The 25188-nt window shown below is 41.1% G+C and overlaps 1 protein-coding gene across 1 annotated transcript; it reads left to right on the plus strand.

The window, feature by feature from the left end:
• The first annotated feature begins 326 nt into the window (after nt 1–326).
• OGA (O-GlcNAcase) lies at nt 327–23832 on the plus strand. Its single transcript, XM_084526621.1, has 16 exons — nt 327–787; nt 4323–4374; nt 4702–4799; nt 5997–6127; nt 6863–7034; nt 8093–8191; nt 8354–8638; nt 9158–9316; nt 10573–11183; nt 11538–11712; nt 15111–15196; nt 16065–16169; nt 17625–17710; nt 18688–18880; nt 20592–20751; nt 21515–23832. The coding sequence occupies exons 1-16, from the start codon at nt 589–591 to the stop codon at nt 21649–21651; spliced, it is 2748 nt and encodes a 915-aa protein (XP_084382747.1). The 5' UTR covers nt 327–588; the 3' UTR covers nt 21652–23832.
• The last annotated feature ends 1356 nt before the right edge of the window (nt 23833–25188 follow it).

The following is a 25188-nucleotide window of genomic DNA, read 5'->3' on the forward strand; positions in this document are numbered from 1 at the left end:
CCGCGCATGCGCGGCTCTGGGGTAAACACTTCCCGCCCCACCCACCCCGCCTCCCCCCTCCGCGCCGCTTCCCTACACAAAGCCGACCGCGCATGCGCGCTCCCCCTCCCCGCACCTGCGTGCTGCCCCGCCGCCTCCTCCCCCCTCCCGGAGGGGCACTCCGCGCATGCGCACCGCGCCCCCGCCTTCCCCGCGCGCGTGCGCCGCGAGCTCCCCCCACCTCCCCCCTCCCCCCACCGGCCTTCTGAGCATGCGCGGTGCGCGCCGCGCACCTCTCCGCGCATGCGCGATGCGCGTCCCCCCCCCTCAGTCCGTGAGGTAACTCCCGCCGCGCCGCCCGCCCGCCCTCAGTCTCTCGGCGCCGCTCGGGCCGCACGGGGCCGGCAGCGCGGCGGGGGCCGTTAGGCCGCGGCGGGACGCTCCGTGCCGGTGGGGGCCTCTTCGCGGAGCGGAGCGGTCGGGGCCGGCTCCCCGCGCAGGCGCAGGGCCCCGTAAACAGGAAGCGGCGGCCTCCGGGGCGGCGGCGGAGACAAAGGGGCCCGGCCAGGCCCGGCCCGGAGAGCGGGGGTGCTGGCGGCGGGCGGCAGGATGGTGCAGAAGGACGGGCAGGCGGCGCTGGAGGAGCCCCAGGGCAGCCCCAACCCGGCCGCGGTGCCCGGAGCTCCCTTAGAGCCGCCGGGAGCCGCCGCTGCCGCTGCTGTGGGGCCGGTACAGGGGGGCGAGGAGACCGACACCGAGACGGAGACGGCGCTGGGCTCCCGCCGCTTCCTCTGCGGCGTCGTGGAAGGTGAGGGACGGAGGGGCTGCTCCCCTCCCCCTCCCCTCCTCCACCTCCTCCTCCTTCCCCCGCCGCCTCCGCCCCGTGGTGCGCGGGTTTTGGCCGCTAGAGAGGGCTTTGGGGCGGGGAGGAGCCGCGGCTGCCGGGCGGGGCGGCTGCTGCTACTGCTGCTGGCCCCGGGGCGGCTGGGGCTGGGAGCTGCTCGCTGGCAGGGAGAGCCCTCGGAGGGGCGAGGGCAGGCCTGGCTGGGGGGCTGGGGCACGGCCGCTGCTCGCTCGGTGTGTTAAAGGGGGAAGAAGGAGGGAGAGAGGAGCTGCCGTGCGGTTATCGCAGTTCTGCATGCTCTTCCTGCACGCCAGAGGCTTGCATTCGGTTTCCTGCATAGGGAATAGGTGATCACAGAGACATCTGCTCTGGAATTAATATTAAGCGCTCCCTCTTCTCCGCAGTAATGCAGCGTAACGCTTTAATTGTGCTGCACAACGGTGCTTGTTCTATATGCTGGCGTAGGGGCGTTATTAAGAGGTTTAAATTGTTCTAGAAGCTTCGCAATAAAGGGACTTATTCTGTTTCTCAGTAATTACAGAATATACGTGCGTTTCTGGCAGGTTGGTTAAGGTAGATATTTGAAAGCCAGCAAGAAAAATGGTTTGCTCCCTACGTAAATGTTGGCTTGGAATAGCTCTGAATTCCTGCCGACTGCTATTATTTTTGTACCTATAATGAATCTCCAGCAGGAGACCAAAATGATTAACAGATGGAATAGAGTGTGAAGCAGGCAGTTTATCAAAGTCAGTATCTGCACTGCTTGCAGAATGCCTTTTGTTCATATCTTTAAAAGAGAAGGCCATTTGGCTCTAGCAAATGTCCTCGTGCAGAGCGCGGTAGGCCCGGTTAATGCCTTTAGTTTTTAGCATTGTTAGAGCTTGAATACAGTCAGCATGGAGAGAAATTCCTCGGCCTAGATATTAAACTTCTTTCCTTAAAGAAAGATGCTTTGGAGATAGGCAACAAAAAACAAGGATATAGATTGTGGCAGGGTGGTTTTGCACACTCCTGCCAGTATACCTTGACCGTGGTATCACACGTTCATCCGGGAATGTGTCAAAGCAGCTGTGTGTATCATAACCATCCTTTTGTTGTCTTAATTACTTTGTAGACCTCCTTTGCATGTGTTTTGGTGCAGCTGCACCACACTGAAACAGAGGTGTTCTTGGCTACGCTGTAAAACAAAGCGAGAAAATGGCCCCTGCCCACTGAAGCAGTCTAGTGCTAGCCAGGAGCTTTCCGTTTAACCTTAAAATGTGTACAGAAAAAAGGATTAAGGGATTTTAAAAACAAAAGAAGCAGTTGCGGTGAATGAGGTAAACAGTAGTGGGTGAAAAATAATGGTCTCTTTAGTGACGCAGGAAAATTACAGGGTTCAGAGAAAGCAGGGATTAACTTCAGGAGTGAGGATACACACTTGGACACGGTGCAGCAGTTACACCATGTCTCTTGTCTGTGTTAATTAAAGCAGTGAGCTGGAGAGCCTGCATGTTTTTCTTGCAAGGGATGTGGGGGACAGGAAATAAGGGAGATATCAGGCAAGGATACTGGGTGTGCAGTCCAAGAGTGGGAAGAACTTGTAATGTGTCCAGTGCACCGTTCAGGGAGTAATAGGATTTAAGAGAGTCCTGGATGCAAAGCCATGGTGCTCAGCCTCCAAGAGATCCTAGCTTTTAATAATGGAGAGTGTGGCACCTGGGATCAAGTGTTTGACGTGATCTGTTGCCTTTGTATGACCCTGCCATGCAGTCTTGAGGGATCAATACAAAAGAGGTCGATTTTAGGTAGAAGCGTCCCAGGATTGTCATCAGCTGGTGACATCAGTAATGTAAGAGATGTGGTGACAGACGGAAGAACTGTATCAGTTCTGATTAACGTGTTCTCCTCAGCCTCCTATTGAACCAGGTTTTGGTGTGTTCTTTGTGTCTCATTTTGTTTTATAGGAGGCTTCTGCTCTACTTCAATTTACTAGGTGTGAAACAATAGCATCGTAAGGAAGACAAATTGTTGTGCACGAGTTATGAGATGTGGGCGGTGCTGACTGGATATCGCAGTAATGCTTTCCGTTTGTGGATTGTTGAGCTTCCTCGGGGCAGCATTAGTAAGAATTAGATAACGAGTGAAAACAAGAAATTTGTTCTGGGTGAAATGATTTTGGAGTCTTTTACGCATTGCAACTGCTCTCTTGTTTGTTGCTCTGTTTAATCGCCCTTGGTTTGTCACCTAGCAGTGTCAGTGAGAAGCACTAGTTAGCCTTGCCACTTTGTGGTGCCAATTAGCCTAAGTTCACTTTCTGGGAGGCTGATTTTTAAAACTTGAGCCTGCTTTAAGCTTCTTAAAGTGAGTGTTGGTCACTTAGGTAAATGAAATACTTAAGACATAGAAAATGCTTCAGTTGCATTCAGGCCGTAGGAGGGCATTTTTGGCCTTGTTAAGAGCAGATATATATATATTTACAGTGGTGAATAGCTCTGAAAATGAAGATATCTACCTTTTGAACTGATGTTCTGTGGGAACTTGTGAGCTCTGTGTATTAGGAACATCATTCATCATTCGTGTTTGGAAATAAGAGCTTATTAAATTTCAGTGTTATTTTAATCTTGGGTCTTTGCACAGGCTGCCAAGCCGAAGCTTTGTTTTGAAGTGCCCACTTGTGATGGGACTGTTTGCACAGAGGTCTAAGTGAATTTACTTGAACAAAAATAGATTGAGAGTGCTTTTTAAAGTGTTATGTTTCTAGAATGGAAGGAATTTAAACCAGAATCCATTAAAATATTTGTAGAAATACATGACTGTGAAGATAGAATATTCTAAAATTACTTGTGTAGGTGTTTTTATATGATTATTCAAAGACATTGTTAGCTTGTGAAGATGTGGGCATTTGGGAAGTAAAAATATCAACATCAGAGTTAATTTTGACAAGAAACCTGTTAATCTGAATAAAAAGAATGAAAACCTAAGCATTTTATTGGCTCTTGCACATTTTAAATTACTTATCTACCTCAGTATGCATTTGTATACTATGTGTTTGTATTTAGAATCCTAATCTGTATCAACAGCTGAGTGTTTTTGAGCTGGTAAATATTTCCAGTATTTGTTATAATCAAATTACCTTATAGGTGTCTGGAGTGATAGCTTAATTAGGTTCTGACTGCTCAGTCCGCCCCTGAAATAATGCTGACTTGACTTGTGAAGGGCATCTGCTCAGGAATACAGCTTGGATTCTGAAAATTAATTGCTTCCATGCCCAAAATTATCAGGCCTTGAATCATAAGAAATTAAATATGTTATAATTGCATTTTAAATTTAGATCAGCTTAGTTTATTACACTTTCCTAATGCTGTGGAGCTAGATTTTTGGTTTTGCTTGGGGAAGCTTTTTGATGAGTGTTCAGAAGTAGCTTATTGGCAGAGAAGAAGATGGTTGTAATAGAATATTTCACAGAGCAGGCATTATCTAACATCTAACCGGATAACTTTAATCTTATTTCCTCTAGGATTTTATGGAAGACCTTGGGTTATGGAGCAGAGGAAAGAACTTTTTAGAAGGCAAGTCATGCTTCTTCTCGCTGCAGCACATTCCAGTATAATATAATCATGATCTTCCACTTGGAACAACAATTCTCTTCAGGCCTAACCTAGAGCAACCTTTTACGTAGTGCCTATTCTGGGGTATTCACCTTCCTATCTTGCTAATTGCATTTATCAGATACCAGGTGTATGCAGAGTTCATAAAAATGTGATTTGATCTTATAGCACAATATTCAGTGAAGAGGAAAAAAAAAAAAAAGGCCTGATAATTAAATTGAATAAAACATAGGATTTCTGAACTTGTAGATTGCTCTCTCAATTAAGGCTCTTATCCTCTGTTCTTAGACTTCAGAAGTGGGGACTAAATACATACTTGTATGCTCCAAAGGATGACTACAAGCACAGGATGTTCTGGCGAGAAATGTACTCTGTGGAGGAAGCGGGTAATTACTTTTATTTCCCCTCTGCACTTTTGATACGTAGATTGTTTTTAATGAATTGGTCACTGCTGCATACGCTTGTGCATTTAATCACGGTAGCCAGTTCCAAAAGTGAGCTGAGACCTGTTCTCAGTACCCTGCAGCTGTATTTAATGGAGTTATGTTAGAAGCATGGATTTGCTTCTTTTAACTGTGACTCCACAGATGACTCCTAAAACTGCTTTTCAGGCTTTGTCTCAGTAAATTTACCTTTTTTTCAGGAAAAGGTTGCTTAGAATTGTTCCTCTGGCTCTTGATCATCTGGGCCATATTATGAAACAGAATTATTTGCTTCAGAAACTAGAAAGATTGAGAGAATAGTATGCCCTTCTATGTGATTCATTATGTTCTTGTCTCAGTGAAGAGAGTACCGGTTAGAAAAGCAGCTTCTGGCTAGTCAGAACATAAAAGATCTGTGTAAAAGGTGCTGTGAGGCTTTTTATCCACCCCTGGCTTTTACAGGATCTACAGTGGTATTTTTTTCTTGTGGGATTATCGTTGTCCTTGGGTGAGGGGAAAAAAGATACCCACTCGAAATTAAATAATCCTTGGATACCACTTTGAATCACTACAGAAATTTAGGGGGTACCACAAGATAGCTTCGAATAACAATATTGTTAAATGCTCTATAACTAATTCTCTCCATTTATTGCATGGAAGATTAATTTTTTTTTTCCTAAAACAGCTAGTTCTGCCCTGTGATATTAAGAAAGCCCTTTTCATGTGTACCAAGCTTCAGTCAAGGGAATAGCATGTGAACTAGCGTCATGCAGGGTGATATTACTGCATTGGATTGTCTCTTAGTATGCATGACAGAAGTAGAAAAAATGAGTAATGGTTCTAGAACTGTTGGCGTGCACGCCGTAGAAACAGACTGCATCCATATTTGTCACACAACATTGAGATCAAGAGAATTTTTAAAATATCTTTTAAAAAATTAATGTGGAAAATAACACTGGGTCAGTTCTGTTCCTCTTGGCATCATTTCTGTGAACTCTTAAGTACTTTGGCACTCTTTACTGTGTTAGTTTTCAGGAATTTCAGCAAATGCCTCGATTTATTTTTGCTGCAGTAACACTGGCTTCCGCACTTTAAAATTTACATATAATTGAGATTTGGTTATTGGAGCATACCTCTGAAATATTGGAATTTGATTTTCAGAGCAGCTAATGACCCTAATAGCAGCTGCACGAGAACATGAAATAGAGTTCATTTATGCAATCTCGCCTGGACTTGACATCACTTTCTCAAATCCCAAAGAGGTATCCACATTGAAACGCAAGCTGGACCAGGTAAATGACACACACGCTTACTGCAGTTACACTGCTGCTTCATTTGAAAACCTCGGTGCCTTACTTGCTCTTGCACGTTTTTCCTAGCTGCTTTGATGTTTTCAGCACTAGCATTAGTTCGGGTGCCCTAGTGAACAATTTGAATGGGTGTGTTTGGGTTATGTTGCAGAAATGACCATTGATCATCTAGATTGAAAATAAAGTCTTTTATCAGATTCTGAAAGCTGTTCTGGGGACGTTGTCTTCAGAATATTTTAGGACCTCAAAGCTAAGACGCATTTACAAAGCAAGAACTCTTGTCCACAATAAATCCTTCAGAGGTAGACCTGACATGTATATATGCTTTGTTCTCGTAATTAACTCTTCTCCTTTGTCCGAATGCTGTTACGGAGTTAGTTTGCTCTTTTCCAGCTGTCTGTTCAGTGAGATCAGCTTAGATTGTAAAAACTGGAACAGATTGCAAGTCTTCAGAGACGTTGAGAAAAGCGGAGCGGTGGATCAGAGACAGGCGTTCATTGTAAACAGTTAACAAAGCCTGTCTTGTCTCTACTGCCTTTTCTCCCCCGTTCCTGTATCTTTTCCTTTGTACAAGTTTATAAACTGAAGAATAATTCCTCAAATGTTTTTTCTATTTTTTAAATGTTTTATGTTCTTGTAAATTCAGATTAGATTTCAAAAGTCTATAGTTTGTTTTTGTTTCTTTTAATAAGCTTTTACTCTTGTCTCTTATATTAGGTTTCCCAGTTTGGCTGCAGATCTTTTGCACTGCTGTTTGATGATATTGATCACAACATGTGTGCAGCAGACAAAGAAGTTTTCAGTTCCTTTGCTCATGCTCAAGTCTCAATAACAAATGAAATTTTTCAATATCTAGGAGAACCAGACACATTCCTTTTCTGTCCTACAGGTAAAACGAGATGAATTCATTCAGGCGTAAAGGAGGGGGCCTGTTATCTGACTGTTAGAAAAGCTGGTTTAACATTTCATCACTGCTTTAAGGATTATTTTGGGGTCATATGAAGAAATGGACCTCTAAAGAAAGGTTGAAGTGGTTCAAATATATGTAGAGGTTTTTCCAAATCTGCACATCTCTGAAAAGCTTATTGCCAAGCAAAGAGGGCGGCTTGATAGAATGGTTCAGTAAGTTTGAACCAAAAACAAGGTTAAACTTACACTTCTAATTGGCATGTAGCAGTCTGTTTCCTTTTTCGTTTGGGATAGCTATTAGTTTGAGAATTTTTTAAAAATAGAGATACAGCACATGGCACCGAGCCTGCTGGAGTTCAAGCAGTGTTTGGACAACGGTCCTTTGGGGACCTATGAGTTGGACTAAGTGATTCTTGTGAATTCCTTCTAACTCAGATATTCTCTGATTTATTTGCTTCTTTCACTGGTACCAAGTTTTAGTAAGATTACCTGCTTTTACTCATTACTGATTTGTTTTTTTTTGTTTCTGAAATATCAGATGACTCTCAGGTCTGATCACTGCTTTTATTTTTTTTCAGATTTTAAGCTTCATTTAACACTTATAAGAATATCTTATTGTAAGGGTGACAATATTACTAGGTTTGGTGGCACAGGTTATTGGAAGGCAAATTCAGTTCAGTAGCCATGTAATTACTTTATCTCCTTGCCTGTGATACTTTGGTTCTGTTGCAGATTTCCTCTTTGAACAAATCACGTTCTATTTTTTAAAAGTTTATTATTTGCACTTTATAATCAGTCTTGTGGTTTCTAATTCTCTTGCATGTTGTCTGCAGTAACATGCACTTACTTTTTTCCCTAATTTTGATAGTTGAGCAATTTTTTACTTTCTGATGTTTTTGCTGTGTATCATTTATAATCTCCTTTCTATCTAGACTTGTTGGGCTTTGGGGATTTTATTGAGGCTTCACTTCTCATGTGATAGTGTATAGTCACACATGTGCACCTTACTGATAAGTGATGTTCTCTTTTCCTTTGCAGAGTACTGCGGAACTTTTTGTTACCCAAATGTCGCCCAGTCTCCGTATTTACGGACTGTAGGAGAAAAGTTGCTCCCTGGCATTGACGTGTTATGGACAGGTAAAAGTAACTGGGTTATTTGTCTTAAATTCAGAGTTGGTGTTACCATAAGTCTTAAAAACAAAGAAACCAACCCAGCAAAAAGCCACCTGCTGTCCATCTACGCAGGCTGGGAGGTGTATATGCAAATCCTGCTGATTGATCATCCTGTTTCACTCTTAGGTCCGAAAGTTGTATCCAAAGACATTCCAGTAGAGTCCATTGAAGAAGTTTCTAAGATCATCAGGAGAGCACCAGTTATCTGGGATAACATTCATGCTAACGATTATGATCAAAAGAGGCTTTTTCTTGGACCTTACAAAGGTCGGTCAACCGAGCTCATCCCTCGACTAAAGGGAGTTTTGACCAATCCAAACTGTGAATTTGAAGCCAATTACGTTGCTATTCACACGCTTGCAACCTGGTACAAGTCTAACATGAATGGAGTGAGGAAAGATGTGGTAATGAGTAAGTATGCATAACTTCCTGCTGCAGCATATGTTTAACCATATACATCATACTGATTTTTGATTATTCTAGCCCTTTCTTACTGGCTGTCTCTTTTTAAGATAGCGTTTTCTATACTGTAAGTGAAGGATGATGGTTGCCTGAAAAATAGCAAGCATCCAGATTGTTTACTGAGTGCTTTTTATAATGTGCTACGGATGCTTCTCAGGAAATCAATAAAAGCAATGATAGTAGCTTAAATTTGACAGAAGTGACCATGGGTCTTATTTCATTGTAATAGAAACAGATCGGATTAAAAGAGAAACTGGATGCCAGAATGACTAATTTCTGTATCCTGTTTCTGGGCTGACGGAGGTGACCGTAGTTTTCTATTTTGTCTTAGTGGGATGTAATTCCTTGTCCTTCCTTGTGAAGTAAGGCTGTTTGAGAGCTCTTAAGTGACTTTTCTAACATCTTTTTACGTGTATTTTAAATAAACTTCGCATGTTAACGTTTTTTTTTATACACTTCTATCCGTAGCTGATACGGAAGACAGTACGGTTTCTATCCAGATTAAACTGGAAAATGAGGGGAGTGATGAAGACATTGAAACAGATGTTCTCTACAGCCCACAAATGGCCCTGAAGCTGGCCTTAACGGAATGGCTACAGGAATTTGGGGTACCTCAACAATACAGCAGTGAGTTTGATTTTAGTATCATTCTGGTAGAAAAATGTCATTAAATGACCAGTTTGTGTATTTAGATTAAAAATATTTTACAGATGGCAGCAATCTGTATACTTTCAGTTGTATTTACTACTTTACTTATTGGGGAAACCTTAATAAAGACAGACGGCTTACATTCTGCAGTGTGCCTGTAGTGGCCCAATTGATCAGCTGAAGTACCAATCAAGTATGATCCTCTGACATTTCTGATACAAGACAGGGACGAGTTTGGATCTTGTTGGTCTCAGTTGTTACTAGACTTCCATGGGACCTCAGAAAATCGAGTAGCTTTTTTTTGAAGAGAGTATTACAGATGACTGTAAACAATAGTACTGCCCCAGAAGAGTCCACGTTCTCCCTGTTGCTTTGAGCTGGCTTTGTTTATTTGAGTTTCTGTCTCTAGAAACCACTTGGGTTCCTTCCAGCATTGTACACCTTTTTTTTTTCTTGTAGCAATGGGAGCTTGGTATCTGAGGTAAAATCTGTTTCTCTCAGACATAGGTTTTGGGTCATCAGAGTGCCCTTCTCTGATAACTCATGGTAGAGCTGGAAGAACATCTCCTGATTTCCATCTCTACTCTATCAAATTATCCTTTTCAGCTGCTGTAGTGTTTCAGGCTTTCTAAATCTCAACTGCAGCAAAAACACGGAATGAGGAGTGGTAGTCAAGGTGTCATTTTCTTTTGCTTTCATGGAGTTGCTTGGGACGATACCTCTTAAAATCACATAGTCCAAATCCTCTGCTCAAGCAGGGTTGGCCAGAACAGGTTGCCCAAGACCTTTTCGAGCTGAGCCTTCAGTATCTTCATTTCCCTAGGTTAAAGATGTTTTTGTGATTGGAGTACTTAAGCATCCTTTTATTTTGAAGTCTATTCTCTATAGAAATAGAAACATCAGGTCAGTTGATACAGAGGAAAAAAGTTAACTTCAAAAGCTTTTTATTCTGTCGTAGTCAGCATTGATGCTAGCAGTACACATTAACTATTTTTTGTAACTTTTTTCCCCTCCTCCTTATCTTTGCTTATTGGTTATCTGAAGGGGGAGCTTGCCAAAATGCGAAGTCTGTAGTTAGAATTACAGTGACAGAAGCCAATAGGCAAAGTGCCAGAAGGGAGCTGCACTGATTGGATGCTGCGACAGCAGAACCATCCATGATTTGCAGAAGTTGCTGTTTTGAATGGTAGTTGGCAGATACTGAAAACTTTAAACTTGTTTCTTCTTATTCTCAGGTAGGCAAGTGGCCCACAGTGGAGCTAAAACTACTGTAGGGGATGTAGGGCCTCTGGTGGCACCATCCTCCTTAAATGCAGCAACTGTGGTTACCACAGTTTACCAAGAACCCATCATGAGTCAGGGGGCAGCGCTGAGCAGCGAGTCACCAGCTTTGGTAAAAGAGGAAGAGAAGAAGCAATCTGATGAGGAGCCAATGGACATGGTTGTGGAAAAACAAGATGACGCAGACAAGAATGCTAATCAGATTTTGACAGATATTGCTGAAGCAAAGATGGCAGAGGAGTTGAAGCCAATGGATACTGATAAGGAGAGCATAGCTGAATCCAAGTCCCCAGAGATGTCTATGCAGGAAGACTCTGGTAGTGACATTGCCCCTATGCAGACTGATGAACAGATTAACAAAGACCAGTTTGTGCCTGGGCCAAACGAAAAGCCTCTCTACACGGTAGAACCAGTGACTTTAGAGGACTTGCAGCTTCTCGCTGACTTGTTTTATCTCCCTTACGAGCATGGGCCCAAAGGTGCACAGATGCTGAGAGAATTCCAGTGGCTCAGAGCAAATAGCAGTGTTGTCAGTGTTAATTGCAAAGGAAAGGATGCTGAAAAAGTGAGTGTCACCTAATCTTGTTTCTCTCCTTTTAAATCAAAATCCTGAGCAATATTGTCTGTTGTCTGCAATGGAAATGGATGTTCTGTTTCCTAGAAGCTGAAGGGTAGTGTGTAACTAACCACAGGTCACAGTAACTGTTTTAAGTGGTGTAGCACTGAAGGCAGCTCTGTGTCTGCATTTGGACAGTGATCCCTGTACTGGCTTCACTTCTAACAGCAGTAGAGAATACCTGCGAGTCACATGTGGTGTGATATTTTTGCTGATAGAACAAAATTAGCGAATTGCATAGTCATCCTTCATATGTAGACAAAGCTGTGTTTGATCTTGTGGATCTTTTGCCTCCATCCATAGATAGAAGAATGGCGTAACCGAGCAGCTAAGTTTGAAGAGATGTGCAGCTTGGTGATGGGAATGTTCACTCGCCTCTCCAATTGTGCCAACAGGACAATCCTGTATGACATGTACTCCTACGTCTGGGATATCAAGAGTATTATGTCAATGGTGAAATCTTTTGTGCAGTGGTTAGGTAGGTGCATTGGGAGCCACTATAATCCCAGATAGCATATCTTTTTTTTGTGTTTTTAATTAGCCCACGGGGAAAACAAAGTGTTATGCAGATGTGTTTTCTTGAACATGGGGTCTGGTTTGACCCTGTTTTAAAGGTTTTCCTGTCTCGCTATTTGAAGCAACGATGCTGTGAATTTGCTTTGGTATTAAAGTGAAGTCTGCTGGATGCTTAAGATTGGAGACCTTGATTTTCTTCTTGGGCTAATGAAACTTGAATCTCATCTGACACGTAAGTGTTGACTTTAACTTACTCTTGACTGAATGCACACTGGACTATGCCACACAACTCCCTGGGTATCCTGGTATATGATTGGAAATGACGCTACGAAATGTGACCACATCAGCCACCTGCTGCTTGCTCTGTCGCGGTGACATTACTGCTGTCTTCAAAGGAACAATTGCAGAAGCGACCTTTCAGTGGGCCTGGCCAAGAGGAAGCCGATCCTCCCAGCCCTGTGCGCATGCGAGCTTTAGCGTAAGGCTATTCTGGTGCAAAATAGCTTCCTTTAAACACTTTCCAAATTGCCTTTTTTATTTTTTTTGCAGAGGGTGGAAACTGTGGAGCTCTCTAGACCGATTTAGTCTGAAACTTAAACTGATTTTTAAATGCGCTTTTTTTTTTTCCTGAAAGATTTTTGGGGGATCCTGAGTTGGCAGATAGCACCAGCATGGCCTGGGTAATTTTAGTGACCTCATTTCACTTTCAGGTTCCAATCCACCTGTAAGGAATATGCTGTGGACTTGCTTGACATACACAGCAGGCAGCAAAGCTGATGGTCTTATGTCACACTTCTTGTAGCTGTCAAAAAAAAAACAACTCACAGTGGTTAACCATTACACAACCTTGGTCCAGTCCTAGTGTTTGGATTGTCGTTAAGTCATACTCTTAAATGCTGAGAAGTTTAAATAGGAACAGAGTAGACCTATTAAGTCATCAAGTCAGTTCTGACTCAATTTCATTAGTTTTGTGCTTATTAAATATCTGATCTCTGTACTTGTGGTTGATTAATTGAGAAAGAAAATGAGCTTTTAGAACTGCCTTAGGCAAAGTACAGAGAAGAAAACTATCTTGGAAGGGAAGCCAGTAAATTAACATCTCTGCCTTTAGCGGGTATGTATTCTTAAGACCAGTGTAACACAACTCCCCCAACTTTACTATTCTTGCTGTATGTTGACCTTCACCTATGAAGAATACTCTTTTCTTGACAACCTAATCTGTTTAAAACTCTAGACCAAAGCTTTAGAGGACACAAGAATCACTGCTGTCTTTATAAAGATTGAGAGCCCAACTTATGACTTGCATTTCAGAATTTTGGCTGAAATAACTTCTGATATTCCGTGTCCCTGTAAAGTTGGGTTCAAGTCTTAAATTAATCAGATACTTGGAATAGTTTGCCTTAAGCTAACTCTGAAAATACCAGCTCTTAACTTTGGCACTGCCCTTTGCAGTACTGAAACTGGCATTAGAGAGTTGAAAAATTAAATTTAAGAGTTTTTGATGCATACTGTTAAATAGACTTACGCTAATAATGCTTCTGTGAGAGGAGGTATTTTTGTCTTTAACTTGCATTTTATCATTAATATGAGTACATATGGAGCGAAGTACGTGCCAAATCCAAACAAATTAGTTTTCACAATGGTGTGCTTAATGGTCCACTGAACATTCATTTTTCACCTCTCCTCCCAAGTCCAGCTAGCATTCAGTCCCTTAAATTAGTGTGGCTGTACAGTACTATGGATTACTAATGACTTCTATTGTCTTCTTCCCCATTGTGTACAGATGGGAGAATCCTCAGCACAAGTATCTTCTGCTATTGGATGGACAGCGCCAGATGTTCGCAGCGCGTCGTCATTAATTAATTAAAATGGAAAGGTTTTGTCTGTGAGGCAGCTCAGATAGATTAGATATGTGATAGGCATGAACTGAAGTCACATTTGCGCAGCGACTAAGGCATTAACTATGTTTTTCATTTATACAGCTCTTCATTCACGCAGCTCTTTACTGTAATAATTGGAAGTGCTAGTTAAGTTGTAGTCTCAAAGGAGAGACAGATACTGTCTTCCAAGTTATTGACTAAATTCCCTTGTGAAGGGAATTCTTTTACGTGAGAACTCTAAAATGTGGGAACGGACTAAAATCAAATCCTGATTTTTGGATCACTTCTGATATTTATCCATCCTTAGGGTAGTTTGTATTCATATTCCTAAACTCTCATAAATGTCAAACTTGGCACACTTTGGGACTCTCTGACTAGCACAACACACTTGTCTGTACTGATCTAGGACTGTTACTTGAACAGGAGTTAAACTGCTGTCTACAAAAGGAAAAGAGTATTTGCGCTGCTCATCTTGTCAGAAAATTAGGCAGGTAATTTCCATTCGAGATACTGCACATCTTTTAACTCCCCCAGCAGAGTTGTCATTTACGATGGCCATCGAAGGCTGTGGTGCCTTGCTAGTGGAACAGTATTAAAAGTCAAACAGCTAGTGGAAGCTTCTTTTATTTAAAAAAAAAAAAAAAAAAAGTGTAAACTAATGCTGAGCACTTTTTAATGGGCCTGCTGTGGATGGTTGTTCAACAGGGACGCTGGTTCCTCTTGATATGCTTGAAGGCGAAAAAACAAGAGGCTGAAAAAGCAGAGCTAGTGTTATCTGTGGCAAACAGGATGTACTAGTTTAAATAGTGGTAACTGGAATTAACTCACAGCTTAGTTTTTTTAACTTGCCAACAGCATTGTGAAGGTGTGGCCAGGATTATGTAAATACGTTTAGTCTCTTTGAAGAATGCTGTTTCATAAAACTGTCCTGGCTGCCCGAGCTGTTCCAGACTGCACATATTGCCGGTCCTAGTTTTCTGACAAGATTAGAAACAATAATTACTAAAATGTGACTTCAGAAAGGTCCATTTCTTTCAAGGGGCTGTGATAATGGGATTTTATTTGGTCTTCAGCTGCTAAAATTTACAGCATTAGTTTTTGAGACAAGCAGCTTCCAAGATGTTCTCTTTTTGGAAACGAAACATTTCTGCCACGAATGGGCAAACAAAAGAATGTACAAAAAGCCTGGTGAGGTGGTGCGATTGTATGTAGCACCATTCTTGTGCTTTCTGGTCCGGAATGAGATGTGTTATTAAAAACTAGTTCTTAAAACTAGTCTGTTACATAACATCAAAAGCTGCATGTAGTGCATGAGCACAAAATCTTTATGAATTATACATTATTACAGCCTCTACCAAACCCCTGGACTATAGCTCAGTTAGAGAGCTTTTTCCACAAGTGTGTTAGTTTTTTGCACATGTAAGACACCCAGGAAATCCCCCTTCTCGTAACATTCTCCGCTTGGATCTGATCTCAACAGGGTGTCGTAGTCAATCTTCAGCACAGTTCTTAAGTGGAGACCAAGAACCCTGGGCCTTTAGAGGTGGTCTAGCAGGAGAGTTCCAGGTATCAATATGACTTCACAACTGAATGACATTTTCTTTGTTTTATGAGAAACCTTTTGTTGCACATCAGAGGTCTGGAAGGATTGGTCTGCCGAAGGCTTTCTGGTCCAAAGCCCATTAGCCTTACAGCTTGGTTTAAAATAATTTTCCTCCCCTTTCTACAGTAATTTCTCAAGGAGATGCTGCCTGTCCCACGCGCATGCGAAGCGCAGCGGCTTTAGTTGTACATTTCACATTGTTTCTTTGCAGGTCGCACAGCATTTTTATCTGCGCCCGCAATTGCACAATGCGCGCATGCTTGTCTGCCAATGGGAATTCCATGAGCAAAAAAAGGGATAGTGACGCAAATTTTGGCTCCTCTCTAAATAAAGCTGTAACGCCTTTTGTTGGAAAGATTTCAATTGGCAAATGCTCAAAAATCTGTTTATGCCATGTTCGAATTTGTTCATGGATTTTTCAGGTGCTATACTTTTCCCCCTTCACAGGTGCTCTGCGCGCAGCAAATTGAATCAGCGCATTGCTTTTGGGATAAAGCGTCTCCTCTGGCCAGTTAACCCTCTTCAGACCAAACCTTTCCTCCTGACATTCTATGTTCCTGTGCAGAGATAGTGTAGATATGATTGGTAAAAGTATTTTAAAGTAGATAAGATTAACAGACTCTTAATATGCTGTTTGAATTGCATATTTTAAAACACCAATTGGATATTTCCTATTCAAGTAAGGTCTTTGCATTTGTAAAGCCTACCAACCCCACCTTCTTCTGGGGTGCCTGCAAGTAGCAAATGTTAATTTGGGAGTCTGCAGTGCACGCCCAAGAGCGATGGGTTGTTGGTGTTCATACACTTATATCAAGTATTTTGTTTTCACAGCGTTTGCTACCTATTGATGGGGCAAATGACCTCTTTTTTCAACCACCTCCATTAACGCCTACTTCCAAGGTGTACACCATAAGACCCTACTTTCCTAAAGATGAGGTAATTGCTTTTGGCTCTTATTGTTGTTACTGATACATTTAATGCTGGTTCCTACCAAGTCCCTTCAGCCCGTAATGAAACAGATATACTGATATCTTGCACAAATAAATGCAGGCTCACAGGAAAATGGAGGTTAAGTGACTTGCCTACCATTCAGCAGCCAGCTGTACAACAGTACAGCTATACCCACAGCTTGATTCCCAGTCTCCCACCCTACCCATCCCTTTTTTTTTATGTGATGCCTTACTTATTTCTGAACAGTTAGTTAAAATTATTCCCTGCTAGTAGCGGAACTGTTGCTGTGGGAACACATGCAGTGACTTAACTGTAGAGGTGGGTGTGTATACCTGCTCACTTAGTAATCATTCTGGTAATTCCTGGTGTTTTCAGAGCTACATAGGCAGAACTTTGAGTTGATACTGCATCTCAAAATGTAGTTGTGAAAGTGTGTTATTTCAGCTATTATTCAGACTTTTCTAACCGATTTTTGAAAGGATTTTTAATTGAGTCTGTCTTGGAGCATTTGATTTTTGAAACAGGAATTTTGTATTAATCTTCGATTACAAGAGTTTTTTTCCCTCTATGTCCCTCAACAAATCTGTAATGTGGCTTCATTCATACTGTCTCAGCATGAATACTTTAAATTGATGGGGCAAGTCAGCACCCTTTACGAATATAATTTAAACAATGTAAAGATTAATGTGGCTTAAACTTTGCTTTTGCAGCTACCTTGAAATGAAACATGTTTAATTTGAAACATAACTGTCTAGGTTGTTTGCCCCAGCCTAATTGAATCCTGACTTTGAAGCCCATCAGACAGACTGAGCTATCGTATGAAGACTTGTCTTTTGTCTGCTAGCTTTCGTCTAGCTCTGTCCTGTACTGTTCATGGGCAGCAAAGTGGTCCTTTTCAATACCTTAATTCAGGACTGTACTTAAGCTACTTTTGTAAAAATGTGAAATGTGTGGCTTTTCTTATATAAAACGTGACTGATTCAAGTTTTCCCTTTTAAAGAGATTCAGCTAAAAGCTTTATAAATTGAAGAAGTCCATCAGGATGCACCTGTCCTTCAATGGTTAAATTTATTGCACTGAAACCTTGAAGATCTTGAAAAGCAATTTTTTTAATCAACGGTATTGTGATGTGCACTGAATGGTAACTAATACTCAGGATTAATCTCCTGCTGTAGCAACATGGAGGAAGTTGATCCCCAGCTTTTCTTTCCCTGCCATTGAACTTAACCACAGTGTTTTTGATAGGCAACTTTGAGTTAACTTTGAAGGAGGAAAAAAATAATTAAAAATCAATCCTTTCTTATTGATGTGCACTCCTGTTCTGTGTAACCTGTATTTCTGTCAGTACTAGTTTACAATAGAGCTCTTAATGAAATCTCTAAAACAAAATTGTTATCCTTTGAGTTCAGTGACTTAAAATCATCTGCTCTCTCCTCTTAGGCATCTGTATATAAGATCTGCAGAGAAATGTATGCTGATGGAGCTGATCAACCTTTCCATAGTTTGCCAGACTTGATTGGAGACAAGTACGTATTAGAAATGAACAACCTGACAGAAGTGTTTCTGAAGGGTGAAGTCCTGACACCGAATTTAATTTGAATTTTAAGAAGTATGCATGTGTATGTAGAACAAAAACCTCTTCTGATTCAAAAAAAAGAAAAATCTGCACTCTGTAGTCCTTAAGAAATTGAAGTTTTAGTTTCTGAAAGATACTTCTATCACTTATGTGCCGGTTTATGCTCCAGTCACCTGCTGTGAGCTGTTAGAAAGAAGATTGAGCAGAGACCTCTATTATGAAACGTGTGCATCATAATATCATATTGCTTCAGATTTTGTGAAAGTATATCATGCCTGTCTGTAGTCTGTGGTTACCCTTTGGTATGTTTTGCAGCCTCGTTTGGTTCGTGGTTCTTCAAAAAATTTAAAATTCTTTTTGAGGACCAATCTACCAGTCAGCAACCTGAAGTTTTTTTCTGAAATACATTTTATTACTTACCTGCATTGCCATTTTAAAACAATGACAAGTGAGATGAAGGTTTTTTAAAAAGCATTATAGCTCATTTCTACTCATTCTGTAGCTCAAGATACTTTGAATATTTTTACTGTCTCGAGTGATTATTTTAGATGGAACTCTTTTATAGAGGCTGCTCCGTGAGTGACAGGAAGATAGTTACAAGATGATGTGTAACAGGTCTCAAAAAACAAAAAGAACAGGGAGGTAATAGCAGCAGATAAAATGACACACAACATGAAGAAAGTTTGTCTGGTGAGTCAAAAGAGCAGTATGTAAAGAATTAAATTGTGGGATCCTGAGCTGCTGCTGCTCGTTGCTGAGTTTTGACAGTGTATCAGTCTGCTAATTAATGCATTGTAGAAGCTTAATTGCATTGCTGGAGGACTGTGTCGCTTTTTTGGATGACCCCAGAGTTTCCTCCAGAGTATCTGAACAGCATACCTGTTCAAATTCATCTTCTGACTGACTGAATTTGGATGCTTTCTGCAGGTTAGTGGGAGGTCTACTCACTCTCAGCCTGGATTACTGCTTCGTCTTGGAAGATGAGGATGGCATATGTGGCTATGCTTTGGGAACAGTTGATGTGACTCCTTTCATTAAAAAATGCAAAATGTCTTGGATCCCTTTCATGCAAGAAAAATATACTAAACCAAATAGTGACAAGGAGCTGTCTGAGGCAGAGGTTGGTATAACCCATGAGATAAGAATTGTGTGCTGAATTGTGCTCATTTTTCTTTCAGAGGCAGGCCTTTCCATTTATTTTACATGTTGTGCTTGTGTAATTCAATTTTGATATCTTTCTGTAGTCTTTGAGCATGGTGTCTGGTATCTGTGACGCTGGTATTACTAACTACAAGTCAGATATACTTGTGCGCTGTAATGTGCCTGTGAGGTGTACTTCAGTAGAAATGGCTGCAATAGGTATATGGTAGAATTTGGGAAGTGCAGAGTGAAAGGAACTTTCAAACCAGGAAGGAATCTTAGCTTATAAAAGACTACATATTTGAAAATAAAGGATCACATGTATTCTCCAGCTGTATGGGGTATCAGTTTCTGCATTCTATAAGCAGGGCCAAGGCCTGAGAGTCATATTAGTTTAAGTATGGAAACAAAATGAAAGAGCAATCTAGTTCTTGATGTTAAAATCCATGAGGTGGTTGTGACAGCTGTAAACAGTGCATGTAAAAATGACATCTTGCATATAGCAAGTGCTAAAGATCGATATGTTGAATTGGTTTTGGAAGAAATTAGGAAGTAAGGTTACTGAACTGTCAGAAATCATGAAAATTCTAGTTGATGCATTCTTTTCAAGAAAAGAAATCTGCTTAATGTTCAGAAATGCTCCTTATTTGCATGCTGAGGGAAGTCTGGACAAAGCTGTAGCAGAAGCAGGCACAGAAACATCACTTCTTAGCCTTTCTTTCCCTTGCAAGCTTTGGGATGAACTGGCAGTCAATGACAAAATGCTGATAACGTAAAAATTAGGAGTTCCCCTTTCATTCATTCACTAAAAAAAAAAACCTAGCCCTATTGTGAAAATCAGCCACTACTTACATGTATGTTCAATAAAGGAGAAAGGGAAGTAGTTTTTGTTTTGTTTTTAAAACAAAACAAAACACCAACAACAAACTTGCAGCAAATGGTGTTCTTTCCAAATGTCACTGTTCTTGAGTTGGGTATGACTAGAAAGTATATTTGCTCAACTACTGCTGTTGAAGTGGTGCTAATTCTGCAGTTTATGAGTTTTCTGACTTTATTCTTCTACATTGCAGTGTGTTGAATCAGGGGGAATGTATTTAAACTTGATCTGAAAAAAAAAAAAAAGCACATAAGTTACTAATGTTATGAGTCCTCGTGTGACGAAGCCTTAGTTCTGGCTTTTACGACAGCAGCTTTTACTTCCATGAGAAACAAAGTTAGGTAGCTTTTTTTTACTTTAGCCAATGTTCCCTAAAGATTTTAAAATTCAGTAACCAGCAGGTAAAATGACTGTGTTTCATTTTGGCTTTGTCTACTTGTGTTTTGCCTCATGCAACTGTTCAGTTCCCATGTTATCTGATGTCATGCTCTCAAAAACCTTTCAGGGCAATTTTGGAGCCTTTAGTGATTAACAGTATCCTTCAGTGATAAAGCTAGAAACAAATTTGTCTTTGTTGGGGCAAACAGTGTAAATAATTGCATAGGCCTTAGAGATGGTTCTGTGCTGCTGTGAGCCAATGAATATGTGTGGAAGGAGGATAGGGCACTTAAAACTAGCCATCAGGTAGACTATCAGGTGTAGCTGAAAAGTGTGCTGATTTAGAGGTGTACTCACTGAGCAAAACAGCTTTCCTTAAAGCCAAATGAAAATGAAAAGCCGAATAATGAATGTCTGTTTCCCATATTCTTTTCAGAAAATAATGCTAAGCTTCCATGAAGAGCAGGAAGTGTTGCCAGAATCATTCCTTGCCAACTTCCCATCATTGATAAAGATTGATATCCACAAAAAAGTGACAGATCCAAGCGTGGCCAAAAGTATGATGGCCTGCCTGCTCTCTTCTCTAAAGGCTAATGGTAAGCTTATTGCACTCAGGATTGCTTGCTTCCTAATTACATGTTAGTTCTGGGATGCAGGACAAATTTGGGATCATTACACTAATATGCTGTTAATCTCAGCCTGAGACTGGATTCTTAACATAGTTGGCACTCTAGATCTAGGTAACTCATTATAAAAGACTTTTGGATAGTTAACTTATGCCTCTGTCTTCAGTAAGAGGCAGCTTTTTGCCTTAGCTGTTATCCTGCAAATTAGAAGATAGGAAGAACTGAGGGAGCAATTTGGCAATGAAAGCACGTTTTGTTGCATCTTGAACAATACACAAATATTCATATCTCCTCTGCTGGCAGTGATACTTATTTGTGGCAGTGTGCCATGGTGAATGATTACCAAAACCTTCGATACGGAGAAGTTCTTGGCCATCTGCCTCACTGCACACCTGATGTTCACAGGTCTTCTGTGCTATTTGGTACCGTCCTGTAGTGCTGTTTTCTCAGTCAATGTTAGGGTTTCAGGATGCTTTGATGTGAAATAAGATGTTCAGAGGGAGGTGGTTTGTCCAAACCAACAGGATACCTGCACTACGCAGTCCCTTTGGGGAATGGTCAGCTACATTGCCATAAATCTGGTCTCTTTGGGGGCACTGTGCTGCATATGGAAATGGATCAGTGATTTTTATTGGGTTTAAATGTCAAACTAGGTGGGAGCTCTAATAATAGTTGATGTCTGTGCTTTTTACGATAATTCTCCCTTACTGTTTTGTCTGTCTTCCCTCTTCAGGCTCCCGTGGGGCTTTTTGTGAAGTGAGACCAGACGATAAAAGAATCCTGGAATTTTACAGCAAGCTGGGTTGTTTTGAAATTGCTAAAATGGAAGGATTTCCAAAGGATGTTGTTATCCTTGGGAGAAGCCTGTGAAGTGCTTGACAGTGAACTGTTCCAGTACTGTAGTCCCTTAACAGCTGGGCAGGTAGTGGTGGGGATCTTCATATGGTCTAGCTGCACAAAGCCAGCAATAAGCCAGCTTGGTAGAGGGGGCTATGCGAAAATCACCCATCACACGTGCAGACTATGATTTGTTGGAAGGGGATAATGCTGCTGAAAACACTGTTTTAACAAAGAGAAACCTTGTCCTCTCCTGGTCGTGTGTGAAGTGCCAAGGAATCTTGCATGGGCTATAGCTTCTCGGAGGAATCCCTCTCAATCGGCGTTGTGGTCGACAACAGTTCTCTGCATTCAAGCATCAGAAGTGGTCTCTATCAGAAGTACCTGTAAAGATGCAGTTTTGTTTCTGTTGTAGAGTAGGATGCAACTGGAAGTTGCGGAAATGGGAGGGATTACTTGTGTCAATCAGCAAATTTAAAGATAAGTAGCTACAGTTCTGTTTTTGACTATCTTTATGCTTGTTGATAAAGCAATGACCCATTGTCACTTCTAATGACCATTGGTTCAAGCTTTGTGCTTTGTTAGGGACAAATGTGCAGTGGTCTGTGGCAGAAGTCACTTAATGACAAACTTGTAAATTTCAGTGTATATAAACTTAGCTGTATGCTGACTAACTTTTTGTTTACCAGTTTTTGTAACTTTTTCTTTTAAAAAGTGAAAAGGTATAGGTCCAAGATGGCACTTTTGAATAACAAAACCACAATGGAGAGCGAATTTGTCCTCAGCACTGACCTGTTTTACTTTTCTTTTTACACTGTGCCTCGTGTCCAGGGCTAGAAACTGACCATCTTGGGTAAGGGGTGCTGATCCCAACGGATCCTTCCTTCAGATGTCAGTTTATTCCCCGCAAGGCTGCCCCTGCTCGAGGCTGTCATCATTCTGGGACTGAAACAGCAATTCACAGGGTGGTCTGCTGAACCTGTCAATTTTGGTGGCATTAGTACAGAATTGTGGATGGAAGATGGTGAGAGGGAGAGAGCTGGCCCACAGCTGGGATTTATCCTTGGAACAGTCACCATGTTTCAAAGCCTGTTCGTACTAGTTTGACTAAATCAGGGTCTTCAAGTCCTGCACATTTGTATCAGATAACTTTTCTATGAGAAATGCCACAATAAGCACATTTTTACACATTATTTAAATGGTTACCTACTTTTAAATGTTCCAAGAATTTAATGTTTTTATCCAGGTCTGACATGTTTGGCTATGTGATAAAATCAACATGGTATGGGATCTGGTAGCGAGGTAGTTGTGTCATTTGTGAAATCAGCATTTCACAGAAGTCCCAGTGTCCAAGATATGTGATTGGCCAACGGTATACACCTCGCAGTACCTTGCTTCTTTCACCTGCTGCCATCAGCTGTCTTAATCTTCCTTTTGAAGTTTCCTGGGGTATTTCAGTGGTGCGCAAAGGAAGTTCAGTTCCTTATATGAGCTTCCATCTGCAGAGAAGTTACGCGGCCTATAACGAACGGCATTAAGACTACAGTAATGTTGTCTGCAACCTGTAAGGAGATGCTGTGGTTGGCCTTCCGGTACAGTCACGTGCAGGATTATTTTTTTTTTCCTTTGCAGAATGTGAACAGTTTTTTAATGCGGTAGCAAAATATTTAAGTTGCAACAAGTTCATTTCATTTTTTTTTAGAGAGAGGTACGGGGTTGTGCTATGGGATTTCATGTAAGTCAGAGCTGAATGCCACTAGTTTTTAATCCAGCTTTGAGTGCATGTTGAGTAGCTGATACCTTGGTTTATCAGGTGGGAGAGGTTTTTTTTTTTTTGTTGTTTGTTTCTTCATGGATACCAGAGTCAACTTATTTTATCTGGATTCATAGCATTACAGCATAGGATGCTTGTGGCCTTATTTCTTGGCTCTTAAGGAACTGCCACATTTTCTCTTCGTATGACTTTGTTATTATTATAGAAGTTAATTGTATAAGCCTATGGAATGTCAGGCCAATACCATCATTCTAGGATTGTAAAGTGATACGTTGACATATCTTTCATGGTTAAGAATTTTCATTAAGGTTGGAATGCCACTTTCATTAATCTGTTTTTAGATCAACAGTATCTGTAGCAGAAAAAACGACCTGTAAAACTGTATTTGAAGACCATGCAAGAAATAGAATAAAAATTGAGAAGTGAATGTAAATAAGAAACGTGTATTTTTGTTGTGTGAGGTTCCTGAACCAAAAATGCCTCGGCAGTGTGTTGCATCACGCCATGTGTGATCAGCTGTCACAGAAGCTTCTCGTGGGTTTTGGTGGTGGCAATGTTGCATGGTGGACACTTACCTGTGCTGATGCTTATCATAGCAGATCCTTCAAAAATATTCACTCCAAAATCTTCAGAGTGGCAGTGCTCAATTGAATGTTACCTGTTTTTGTAAAAATCTGTTTTTTTCAAGGCAATCTTTGGTGTCTGGTAAAGCTGGTGGGAACTTTGTTGCAACAGCACTTGTTTACCCTTTCATGCCTTTTTCTTTCCTAGCCAGCAGCTGGGTTTTGAGAGTTACTGAAACCCAAATCAGCCTGGCAGCGGCAACAAAATGAGGAAGAAAATACCCAGGGAATGGGCTAAAGCAAGCAACTTCCTGCGTAGAAGAATTACCACCAAGCAAAAGAGATCAGTTTTACAGCCAAGTAAAAGGGTGTATTTAATTATTAAAAAAAAAAAAAAAAAAAAGCTTTTTCTTAAGGGCATTTCACAAGAATGGCTTTAACATCCTTCCACCTGCCATAGAAGTTCACAGTTGTGTAGAACATAATATTCAAACTAAGTAGGGAGATTAGTAATTCAAATCTTTTCTCCTAATCCAGTAAGCACATGTTACATTAAAATGATACTTTTCCCTCAGAATATCAGGTGTTGCATGTAGCTATCTGTGGTGTTGCAGCCTTTCTCGTGAAGTTGCTGCAGAAATGGCAGTGACTTGGCTATGTCCAAAGTAAGCCAACTGCAAAAACGGGAAGGTCTTGGATCACACCCTTCCTCAAATGCGTGCTGTGAATCAAGTATGCAAAAGCAATTGAAAATACAGGGAGGCTGTTTTGATTAAATGCAGCAGCCACTGCTCTGTCACGGAATTAGAGCACTGAAGAGATCACTGAGCATGGGAAGTGCTTGAAAATTGGCATAAGTGTTCTTCAATTGATTCAGCAATGAAATGAAAATTACTTGACTAGGTAAGTATTGGCAGATAGCCTTAGCAGCAGAGGAAATAATCTCTCAAATTAGCAATTGCAGCTGTAATTGTGTGTGTGTTCTTTCCTTGTTGTAACAAAGTGGTCTGCTCTGGGACTGAATGCGTGAGAAGTCACAGGTAGATCTGATGGTAGTAGAGCAACTGCAATGGTTTCTGAATTGAAAATGCTCTCAAAAATAAATAAAATAGTGATCTTTCATTTGCTTTGTACCTCTTAACATTAAATAATCCAGGTTGGAAGAGATGTTGAGTGGTCATCTTGTCCAGCCTTCTGTTCAAAGCAGAATCAGCATGGGGTTCAAATCCAGTT

Source organism: Aythya ferina (genome assembly GCF_964211825.1).
Source record: "Aythya ferina genome assembly, chromosome: 7".
NCBI lineage: Eukaryota > Metazoa > Chordata > Aves > Anseriformes > Anatidae > Aythya > Aythya ferina.